General features: G+C 41.8%; 1 protein-coding gene across 1 annotated transcript in view; it reads right to left on the bottom strand.

Moving 5' to 3' along the window:
• Positions 1-10,794, bottom strand: part of BBS5 (Bardet-Biedl syndrome 5) — a 28,980-nt gene that overhangs the window by 7,316 nt on the left and 10,870 nt on the right. The window contains exons 3-9 of the mRNA XM_019522765.1: positions 9,378-9,427; positions 8,845-8,972; positions 5,897-6,032; positions 4,841-4,936; positions 4,385-4,447; positions 2,602-2,736; positions 2,407-2,490 (exon numbers count right to left, since the gene is read on the bottom strand). Of these exons, the coding sequence (XP_019378310.1) occupies positions 2,407-2,490; positions 2,602-2,736; positions 4,385-4,447; positions 4,841-4,936; positions 5,897-6,032; positions 8,845-8,972; positions 9,378-9,427 (692 nt within the window). The remainder of the gene's footprint in view (positions 1-2,406; positions 2,491-2,601; positions 2,737-4,384; positions 4,448-4,840; positions 4,937-5,896; positions 6,033-8,844; positions 8,973-9,377; positions 9,428-10,794) is intronic.

Genomic DNA, 10,794 nt, shown 5'->3' with positions numbered 1-10,794 from the left:
TATTCAAAAAAAATAAACCTTTCCAACCCCCGCCCCCCACTTCTTCCCACTACATTTCCATTCTACTATTTTTAAAAAGTTTGTTTGAGGGTCCTGACAGATGTGAAAAACAAAAACTGTTTTACCAGAAGAGGAAGTGTGTTAGTTTGACCTGGCTCCCCAGCATCTGTTTGGGAGCTTCAATGGGGTTTTTTAGTGCTTTTACCTAAAACTGATTCAATCAGCTATTAGGTAAAAGTGCCAAAAAGACCTGCTGAAGCACCTGATCTATATAGACATCGGGTGAGCTGGGTTAAGCTAACATGATGTCTCCTCTGGACATGTGCTACGCTCAGTGTGGGGACATGCTGAGCTGAAAATAAAGTGCTGGGTTTTTTGTGATGTCTGTAAGCAGTCCCTGTGGCTATCCAACATCTTGACAGATGAAAGGAGATGAGACAATGTCAGTCAGTCAGTGGTGTGTGGCAGTTGTGTGGGAGAAAAGCCCAATGCGTGAGCGGCAAGCCTTCCTACAATGGCTACAGGTCCACTTGTCAGATGAAGGTTGAAGCATATTTTATTTCCTGGCTTGCCTATGGGCCTCAGCCTGGGCTCTCTGATGGCTCTCCACAGTGAGTGTACCAGCTTTGACCCGATTTCTCCAGACTGAGTGGCTGTGGGCAGGGTTTTCCCAGCTGTCAGTGGGAATGCTGAATTTCTTGAGACCTTGCTTTACCTTGTCATTGTATTGGAGTTTGGGCCTTCCTCTGCATTGCAGGTGGTTCTTGAATTGGCCACAGAGCACAGTCTTTGGCAGATGATCTTGAAGCATGTACTCCATATGTCCCAGCTACCAAAGCCTGCGAGTGTCCGACATAGTCTGCATAGATTGGGCCAGTCCTCTCAAAGATCTTGTTGTTGGTGATCTGTTGATCCCAAGTGACTTTAAGGATTATTCCAAGACAGCAAAGGTGGAAGCTGTTCAATCTCTGCTCCTGCTTGGATTATGTGACCCAGCTTTCAGTCATAAAGCAGGGTAACTGAGCATACAAGCTTGATAGATGGACACATTTGTGTTCTTGGTTATCAGCTTGTTGTTCCAGACACGAGTTAAGTTTGCCTTGGCTCATTGTCAGGTTTCCCAGACCAGCAGGAGTGGCAGTTTACTTCATCTAATGATCCAGTTTCTTGTCCCATTGAGGGCTGCAATATTGACACCCAATTGATGTAGTTCTCTATCAAGTATGGCTGTTTTCCGAAGTTTGTGGTCTTTCAATTCAAGTACGGTTAGTGTGTGAACGTTCCAACAAAAAATGATTAGTTTAGAGCCAGGGAAAAAGAAGTTGGAAGGAAACTTTTTTTTAGCCCATCTTTTCTAGGGCCTTCCCCAGATTGGGGCAAATAGGCCACCAATAAATAGGGCTACTTGGACATCTGAGCTATCAAATGCCTGGGTCCTTGCCCAGCAGGACAAGTGACTGGTGAGCACAGACCTCTGATGCTTACACCTAGCCAGAACAAAGATGGAAGGGGTAGCTATGCGCCCTCCACCTTCTCTCTCAGCAGGGGCCATAGGACTCCAATGGCAAGATGAAAGTCAAGATGATTGGTACATGCCTGCTGCAGCTTCTAACTGGAACACCACTCCAAGTTGAAGGAAGTGCCTGGCTTATTGTGTCTGGGACTGTGCCTTTTCTGGATGGGAGGAGTCCTAGTAGTGTGGGTACCACTGACCAAAAGGATTCTGGCTCATCCAATTTTCTGCAGACATTTCCTTTACCCAGGGGGTTCCACTCCCCCACTCTCAGGCACTCCTCTGCCCAAAGTCGTTGGGGCTTCCCAAAGGGAGACAGGTTTGTTGACCAGCTCCTGTCACTCATGGTAGTGAACAGTCCCTATGAGTTATATTTATAATTAACCCATACATTTGCAGGGGTCTCCAGGTCACCCATATGTCCTCTGGAGAATTTTCTCATATTTTTGGCATATAGACCCTGATCTTGAGTTCATACAGTTCTTATAAATATTGTTGATGCTATTCATTTATTTGAATTGAAAGTCATGGACAGCATTTACCACCTTTTTTCTAAAATCTTACTGGGGCAAATGCTTTCTAAACATTTTACTGTCATATCAGACTACCCCAAAGAAGAAATATTTTAATATACTGTATAATTTGATTGTACTACTAACATTCAGACCCTGGTAGACCTTAAGGGGTACTGAAATTTTCATGTGACTGCTACTTTAACTACTTCCTTCAAGATAGCTCTTCCTAAAGAAAGTTGTAGTGCGCCTAGGAAAGAATGCAATATAATCTTAGACTCTGCCCTTCTATGTGTGCTGTTACCTTTAATAGGAAAACAAATTCTGTAAGAAATTTATATTTAAACAATCCAACAACATTTTTTTTCTGGAGAAGCTTACCACAAAAGCATCTGTCTGTTCATCAGATTCTATTTCCACATCATCCTGAACCTGTTCCACTGTCAAGTCTTCAAGAGGCTGGGGCTGTCAATTAAGACAGTGAAGTAAATGTTTTTATATATTATGTGTTTAATGCATTTTTGTACAGTTAGTATAATGCTGCATGTAGCCTCTTAAGCTGAATGGACAGACTACCTTTTCTTCCATTTCATAATCCACTCCAAATATAGGGTTAGCTGAGTAAACTCTGTGCAATGTATTTATTTCTTTTACTGCTTCCTGTAGTTTCTCCACGGGGTCTATTTTAAAACCAAGTACGTAACCTCCACTCTAAAAGAACAGAAAAATACTCAGATGAATTTCTTTTTTATCATATAAAAGATACTTATTTAAAATATACAAATACTTTCCTCTACACAACATTGTGTTAATACTTATAATTTGGATTTTTATAGAACATTTCATCATTTCAAATGGCTACATAAATCCTGGTTATAATTTTGGCCCTCATAAATCAACAGAGTAAACGTAAAAGTATTTTTCTGAACAGAGTCAAATAGCAGAAATAGCAAAGAGCAGAAAATTACTAATCTTTTAAGAGGGCAATTAAACAGCGAAAAAAGTTTTTCTTTTTAAGAATATGGTCTTGTTTCAACTGCTCTTTAGTAACAGTAATCAATCATGACTCAAGCTAGAGGTCTTCTGTAACAAAACACTTTAAAAAAAAGGCCATGCTAACATGGTGGCTTATTTGTATTCTGAGAGAGACCTCAGTAAAAGCTGTATCTTAGATTCATAGAAAATGAGGGTTGGAAAGGTTCTTAGGAGGTCATCTAGTCCAACCCCCTGCTCAAAGCAGGACCAGCCCCAATTAGATCATTCTAGCCAGGGCTTTGTCAAGGATGTTATCCTCCTGCTCTACTCAGACTTGGTGAGACTGCAACTGGAGTACTGCATCCAGTTCTGGCCACTGCTCTTCAAGAAGGATATGGAGAAGCTCGAGAGAGTCCAAAGGAGGGCCATGCGTATGATTAGAGGCCTAGAGACCAGGTCATATGTGGAGAGGCTGAAAGACTTGGGGCTGTTCAGCCTGGAGAAGAGAAGACTCAGAGGGGACTTGGTGGCAGCCTACAAGTATATCAGAGGCATACATCAGGGCTTGGCGGAGCATCATTTCACCAATGCCCCTGGGGAAGTACAAGAAATAACAGACACAAGCTAATTGAAGATTGCTTCAGGCTCGACATAATGAAAAACTTCTTTACAAGTCAAGTGCTGAGGGTTTGAAACAGGCTCCCCCCCCAGAGGTGGTAGTCACCCACCCTGGCGATCTTCAAGAGGTGTCTTGACACTCATCTTGCTGGGGTCGTCTGATCCCAACAGTCTTTCCTGCCCAAGTGCTGGGGGCTAGACCCAATGACCTGTTAGGTCCCTTCCAGCCCCTAACAACTATGAAACTAAGTCAGGCTTTAAAAACCTCTAAGGATGAAGACTCTATCACCTCTGCAGGTAACCCATTCCAGTGCTTCACCACTGGAGCGAACTCTAGTGAGAGTTTTTCCTAATATCCAACCTAAACTTCCTTGCTGCAACTTGAGACCATTTCTTCTTGTTCTGTCATCTGTTACCACTGAGAACAGTCCAGCTCCATCCTCTTTGGAACCAACCTTCAGGTAGTTGAAGGCTGCTATTGAGTCCCCCCTCAGTCTTCTCTTCTGCAGACTAAATAAGCCCAGTTCCCTCAGCTTCTCTTCAGAAGTCACGTGCCCCAAGCCCCCTAATCATTTTTGTTGCCCTTCTGCTGGACTCTCTCCATCTTTACCATGATACTGACAACTTACGCAGCCACTAGAGTACTTGATTCAGGGTAAAAAAAAAAAAGATGTTTTAATAGTTCAAAAAGTAGTGCACTACATTATACAATTACATACATAGATAAAAATGTAAGGAGCTAAAGAATGCTGTTAAATTGTCTTACCTGCTGAGAGCTTTCTAAGACCAGTGCCAAGCCAAACTTTGAATCTCTAATCTTTATTGAACGCTGATTGTAAATGAAAAAAGAAATAGTAAAAAATTTAACAAATACTTCTAAATAATACTAATTGTGTTTATCCGTCTTTAATGCCTGGCAATAACCATCCTGCACAGCATACATGCCTCAGATCAGGGCAGCACATTATGCAGTGTTGAAGTCAGGAATGCAGAACACCGGCCATGCTCTGCCCCCTGATCCAGGAAGCCTGGGGTTTTTGCCAAGAATATGGACAGGTAAATATATTCTATAGCTGCTATTAATACAGATTGAATTCTTTCCTCAAATAAGGGAATGCAACTCCTGCTCACATTAATACAACTTGAGTGTCAACTGAAGGTTAGAATTTGAGCTATATAAAATATATATGGTTCAACAGGATTGAGACATTAAGATACTTACAATTTGCAGATATGGTATACTGACATTAAAGCTGTCATTCATATTTGCATGCCAAACTATCCTCACGTTAGTAATAAAAAATGTCCCCAGATTTCCCTGTAATAGAACACATATGTAAAATTCATTTGAAAAGCAGGAACTATCACCAAACACAATTCATATCCATGACTACTCAGATTGTAATGGAATCCAAGTCCCCATTTAATTCAATAATACGACCACTGTGACTTCTACAATTCTAAATGACACATCCTTAAGTGGTGAACTCCCTGGGGAGTTCTTATTACTGCAGCATAGCCAGATCAAACTACAGCACAGCAAACCTACAGGCAGTACATGAAGATTCCAAGTGTTCTTCACTGCGCAGTTCCAAATTGGTAAATTGTACAAGTACAATGGCATGCGAGTTAAGCTTAGGCAATTGTGGAGATATATGGCAAAGGTACATAGACAAAAACAATCTTTTACTTGTCAGCAAGGATCTCTCATCCACTTTGGATTAAAAATTGAATAGGAAGGAACACAGTTCATTAATTTTGGTTAATGGCCCAAGCAAATACAAATAAAAAGTGCCCTGGGGGACATGTTCTTCTATAGGTCACTTGCAACTACTTTTCTCACCTTTCAAAAACTATTCTTACATTATAAAGCTTTCAGTTGTTGGCAATTAAAACACAACATGCAGGCAATATTATAAGTAGGTTGTACAAACAGGTAGCCCTGCATTTTAAAGAACCAAGGTAACTTTTAGGATGATACACAGAGAATCGGGCACACAAATACTTCTTGTTAAGAGAAGCTGTGTATCTAATTCCTTGTATGTGAGCTGAAAATATCTCCCAGCATGTGTCATGTCCACTACAGGTTGCTAGGAAAAGTACTCTGTTGTACTGAATGGCATAGATACAGGATCAACTTCTCATGTAACCAGTTGATGAACTGAACCAAAAGATAATTCCTGTGAGGTTAGAGAACTATAATAGTACAGTTGCTAGGAAAGATAAAAAACAAACCATAATTTTAGTAAAATTGTATATACTCCTGTTTTAACTATACCTGATCACTAGATAAATTCCAGACTCCATTGATTTTGTCATATACTTGTTCTTGAGGTAATAATCTCAGCTGCTTGTTTTGAATCAATGCACTTCTTAGCTTAAGATCACGGTACATTTTAGAAGTTTCATAAGCTCTACAAATAAGAAACATGCAGGCATAAAGCTGACTATTTCAATGTTTGTCATAGTTCACATTAGCATAGACAGTAAAACAGTCCACATTTACCATGTCACTCATCCATATTATACAAATAGAGCAATATTCATAAGGCTTCATTGAATATAATAATTGTATTGCATTTTTCTTTAAAAACACAAAGCTACTTGTTTAAATTATATTTTAGCTAGACTGTTTTTGGTCTTTGCACCTTAACCATGCATCCTGTATTTTTCTTCACCTTACAGTTCTGTCATCTCAGGCTTAAAAACCTATGTTCACATATACCATATTTTTCAGTTATAAGATGCTTTCTCCCCCTAAAATAAGGTGCATCTCATACAACAGTGGTCTCCAAGCTTTTTAAGTAGGCGAACACCTTTGGCATTTAAAATCAACCCAAGGTCTACTGTGTGCCGCTGCCCAGTAGGTAAATCTGTGGGGAGGGAAGGGGGTAAATCGAGGCACAGGGAGAAAAAATAAATTTGGGGATGCGCCTCCCCAGCAGGTAAGTCCCACCCAGCTTGGGCCCCACTCAACTTACCCCTGCTCCTGCCTCTGCAGCACTGTCCCTCACCACGGAGGCCTTGATCTAGCCCTCCCCACCCCCGCCTGGACTGACCTGCTGGGCTGGGGCGTGCATGTGCATGCACGCAGGCACTCAGCCCCCCACCCCAGCCTCGGATCGACTCCAAGAGGCTCCAAGATCTACTGGTGGATCAAGATCCACTGGTTTTTCATAGATTCATAGATGTTAGGGTCAGAAGGGACCTCAAAAGATCGAGTCTGACCCCCTGCATAGGCAGGAAAGAGTGCTGGGTTCAGATGACCCCAGCCAGATGCCTATCCAGCCTCCTCTTGAAGACCCCCAGGGTAGGGGAGAGCACCACCTCCCTTAGGAGCCCATTCCAGATTCTGGCCACTCTAACTGTGAAGAAGTTCCTCCTAACGTCCACTGTCATACAACAAAGCTATATAATGAAAAATAAGTGAAATCATTGCAATAAAAGTTGATCAAAATTTAAATGATGTTTAACACGTAAAAATATAAAGCACTCCATCTGGGGAGAAATAATCCACAATACGTTTACAGACTCGGAGGTGTTACACTTGCCTGCACCACAACTGAAAGAGACCTGTGCGTCATGATAGACCACAGAATGAACATGAGCCACTAGTGTGATACCATAGCTGGCAAAGCAAATAAGACACTGGCATGCATCTACCACTGCATCTCAAGCAAGACTAAGAATGTCATCCTCCTGCTCTACTTGGCTTTGGTGAGGACACAGCTGGAGTACTGCATCCAGTTCTGGGCGCCCCACTTCAAGAAGGATGTGGAAAAGCTTGAGAGTCCAAAGGAGGGCCACACGCGTGATTAGAGCCCTAGAGACAAGGTCATATGAGGAGAGGCTGAAAGACTTGGGGCTGTTCAGCTTGGAGAAGAGAGGACTTGGAGGCAGCCTACAAATATATAAGGGACATGCTCCCCCAGGCCCTGATGCATCTGTTCATCAAGGCACCCCAGGAGAAGATGAAAAACAATGGACACAAACTACCAGAAGATCGCTTCAGATTGGACATAAGGAAAAATTTCTTTATGGTTTGAGTATCCAGGGTCTGGAACAGACACGTCCCAGAGGTGGTACAATCATCTACCCTGGAGATCAAAAAACAACTGGACGTGTACATAGCTGGAGTCATCTGACCTCAGCAGTCTTTTGTGTCCAAGTGCAGGGGGGTTGGACCTGAAGATCTTGTGAGGTCCCTTCTACCCCCTACATCTAAGAATCTATGAATAAAATATATAATAATCTTTCCCTATAATTTTATGTTGAGGGAGCAGAGATTTTAGGTACAGATGCTGCTTATGCATCAGAAAATACAATATACAGTGCTGACACTGAGTAACATTCAATTTCACTCAGATCAAGGCACAAACATTCTGTAAGGTGTATATATGCAAGTCTCTATTCCACAACTGTTAAATAGGTACATGATACAGATTAAGGTTAATGTCATTGGACACGTTCATATTAAGATGATTTATTGTTTAGGTGTGAAATCTTGGCCCTCCTGATGTTAATGGAATTTTGCCCCTATGTCAGTAAGGCCAGGATTTCATCATTGGTTTACGCAAGGTGGTTCACTCCTACTATAAATTACTCTAACTAAAAGTATTGTTTAATGTCAGATTTTATCCCGAGAGAAGTTACATATTTGGAATTCAAAAAGCTTAAAATCTTAATAGAAATCAAGCTTTTGTATTCAAACAAATTACAAAATCTCAATGTTCTGTCACCTAAATCAGCTAGCTAATTTTATTTAAACCAAACATATAATTAAGCAAAGTATTTGATGACTCATCAAAAAAGAAGTTTAATTATTGGAAGAATTTAAGGGTTGATAGTATTCAGTTACAAGAGCATATATTCCTTAGATTTGTATGGGGGGAGAAAGGGGTGAAGAGGGTATATCTTATACTCTTTACCCAGCCAATATTCAGATTTGGGTTTAAGTTCTGAACAAATTAGAAGGGATGATGAAATCCCTGGCCAGGCATTACATATATGAATGATACACATTTTATGATTTTTATTCATGTAATGAAGCTCAAATAGTTTTTTCTTGTTTTCTCCAAGGATTCTTTGCCTATTTAGAATATTTTTGTGAATTTAAGTGTGGATGAGTATGGTTAGGGAGCTTCAGTGATAGTAATCTCAAATTCTGTTTGTGTACTTAATCTACTATAGTTTTAAAACCATCAAATACAAATTTAAGTATGTTACCTGTGTACGGCAATGACTGAAGTGAACAGTCTGGGACTTCCAGGAACCACATTTGTGAATATGAACTCAAATCGTGTATTGTTACATTTAGTTAATATATAAAGAGCTTCAGTCTGGCCTCGTAATTTCTGCAAGAAAAAGTTTTTGGTATTTAACATTTTGACATTACATTACACTATCTTGACTATAAACTACACATGGAATCAATAATCCAAATGGAAGCAATAATCAAAATGGAATTTGAACCAAAATAAATATTATAAGTCTAATAATTTAAAGTGAAATCCTGATCCCACTGTAATCAACAGGAGTTTTAGCATTGATGTCTACTGGCCAAGATTTCACTCTTAATTTTCCAGTGTTCTGACATTCCAGTGTTCTTACAAAATGAAATACATTGTAACATTTAAAAAAAATAAGGTTTCAATATCTATATCCATAAGTAAAAGTTAACTTTGAAATTTAATGCAGCAAGTGTATGTGATATTTTTACAGCTTCTTGTAATAGTTTTAAAAGTATATTTGAAACTTACTGAGTTAGCAGTTCTTGTAGTTATATTTATTATGCAGTTGTAACCAACAGCTAAAAAATCAGAAGAAAAAGCACAATTTGAACATTATTTTGTTGTGATAAAAAAGTAACACAAAACAGTATGATTTCTTAGAACAGAGCTCTAGATGCTGATTGTGAGAAACAAATTCCTATGGGCTAGTTGAACAATTTTCATGAGGGTCACACCAGGCCTCAGAACTAGGAGTGCATCAATAAAGATTTTCTTGGCTGATACCAATGATTGATTATTAAATCAGCAATATCAGCTGATACCGAGCCGATACCCAATTTACAGACATGCAGTCTGGCAGCTTGGAGAGCAGCATCCAGGCAGTCTGTGGGGGATGAGGGGCAGAGGAGAGGGAAGGGGCATGGGGGTGCAAATTGAGGTCCCCACAGTGAGGGAGGAAGTGGGGCTGGGGTAGGAGCTGCCCAGCCAGGGCGGTGAATGTGACCTCGAGAGTGGGATGGACCCGCAGGTAGCTTTGCTGGGGGGTGCAGGGTGGCTGGGAAGGGAGTGCAGTTCCCTGCCACTGTGTGCACCCCCAGGGCAGGCATAGGGGGCATGTGCCCCCTATGTGTGCGCGCAGGGAAAGGGCAGGCTGCCTGCTGCAGTTTGGAGTCAGGGGCTGCGCCAGCCTCTTCCCAGCAAGGGGCTGGGCAGTGGTGGTGCTGGGAGGGGTGACTACAGGGAATTTTGGAGTTGCTGTAGCTCACTCTGTAGCCCTCCCTCCCAGCACCACTGCTGCCCATTCTGAGCACAGCTCCAGCCTAGCCCCTTCACCAGGAAGAGTCTGGTGCTTCCAGCCCCAAGCCACAGTGGACAGTCTGCCCACACCCCGCACACAAATCTGGGGGAGGGCACATGCCCCCCATGCCTCGCCAGGGGGTGTGCGCAGTGGCAGGGACCTGCGCCCCCTGGATGAGCCACCTGCAGGTCCCATCCCGCTCCCAGGGTCACATTCATTGCCCTGGCTGGGCAGCACTTGCCCCAGCCCCACTCCCTCCATCACTGTGGGGGCCTCAATCTGCCTCCCCCCCCACCCCTCTTCCCCCTTGCCCCTTTCTCCCTACAGACTTACCAGCCAGATGATGCTCTTCAAGCTGCCAGGCTGCATTCCTGGCTGCATTCATGCTGTGGCTGTGTGCATGCACATGGCATTTATCAATTACACTGTCAGCCAAAAAAAGTTGATGGTTGATAAAGTTAATTTTCCTGTTATTGATGTTGATCTGATATGCAACTGATGTATCGGTGGACCTCTACTTAGAACCTCAACATTAAATAAAAAAAATCTCTACACCCATTATATTAATTTTGTTGTGTGGATAGGGAAGACAGCAGAGGCCCAAAGCAGAGTAAGGTAATAGAGAATGTGAGTGAAGAGAGAAGACAA

The sequence above is a fragment of the Gavialis gangeticus genome, unplaced genomic scaffold (assembly GCF_001723915.1).
Source record: "Gavialis gangeticus isolate Ggan-Ray unplaced genomic scaffold, GavGan_comp1, whole genome shotgun sequence".
Taxonomy (NCBI): Eukaryota; Metazoa; Chordata; order Crocodylia; family Gavialidae; genus Gavialis; species Gavialis gangeticus.
Note: the sequence above shows the minus strand (reverse complement) of the source record. Positions and strands in the feature narration are given on the sequence as shown.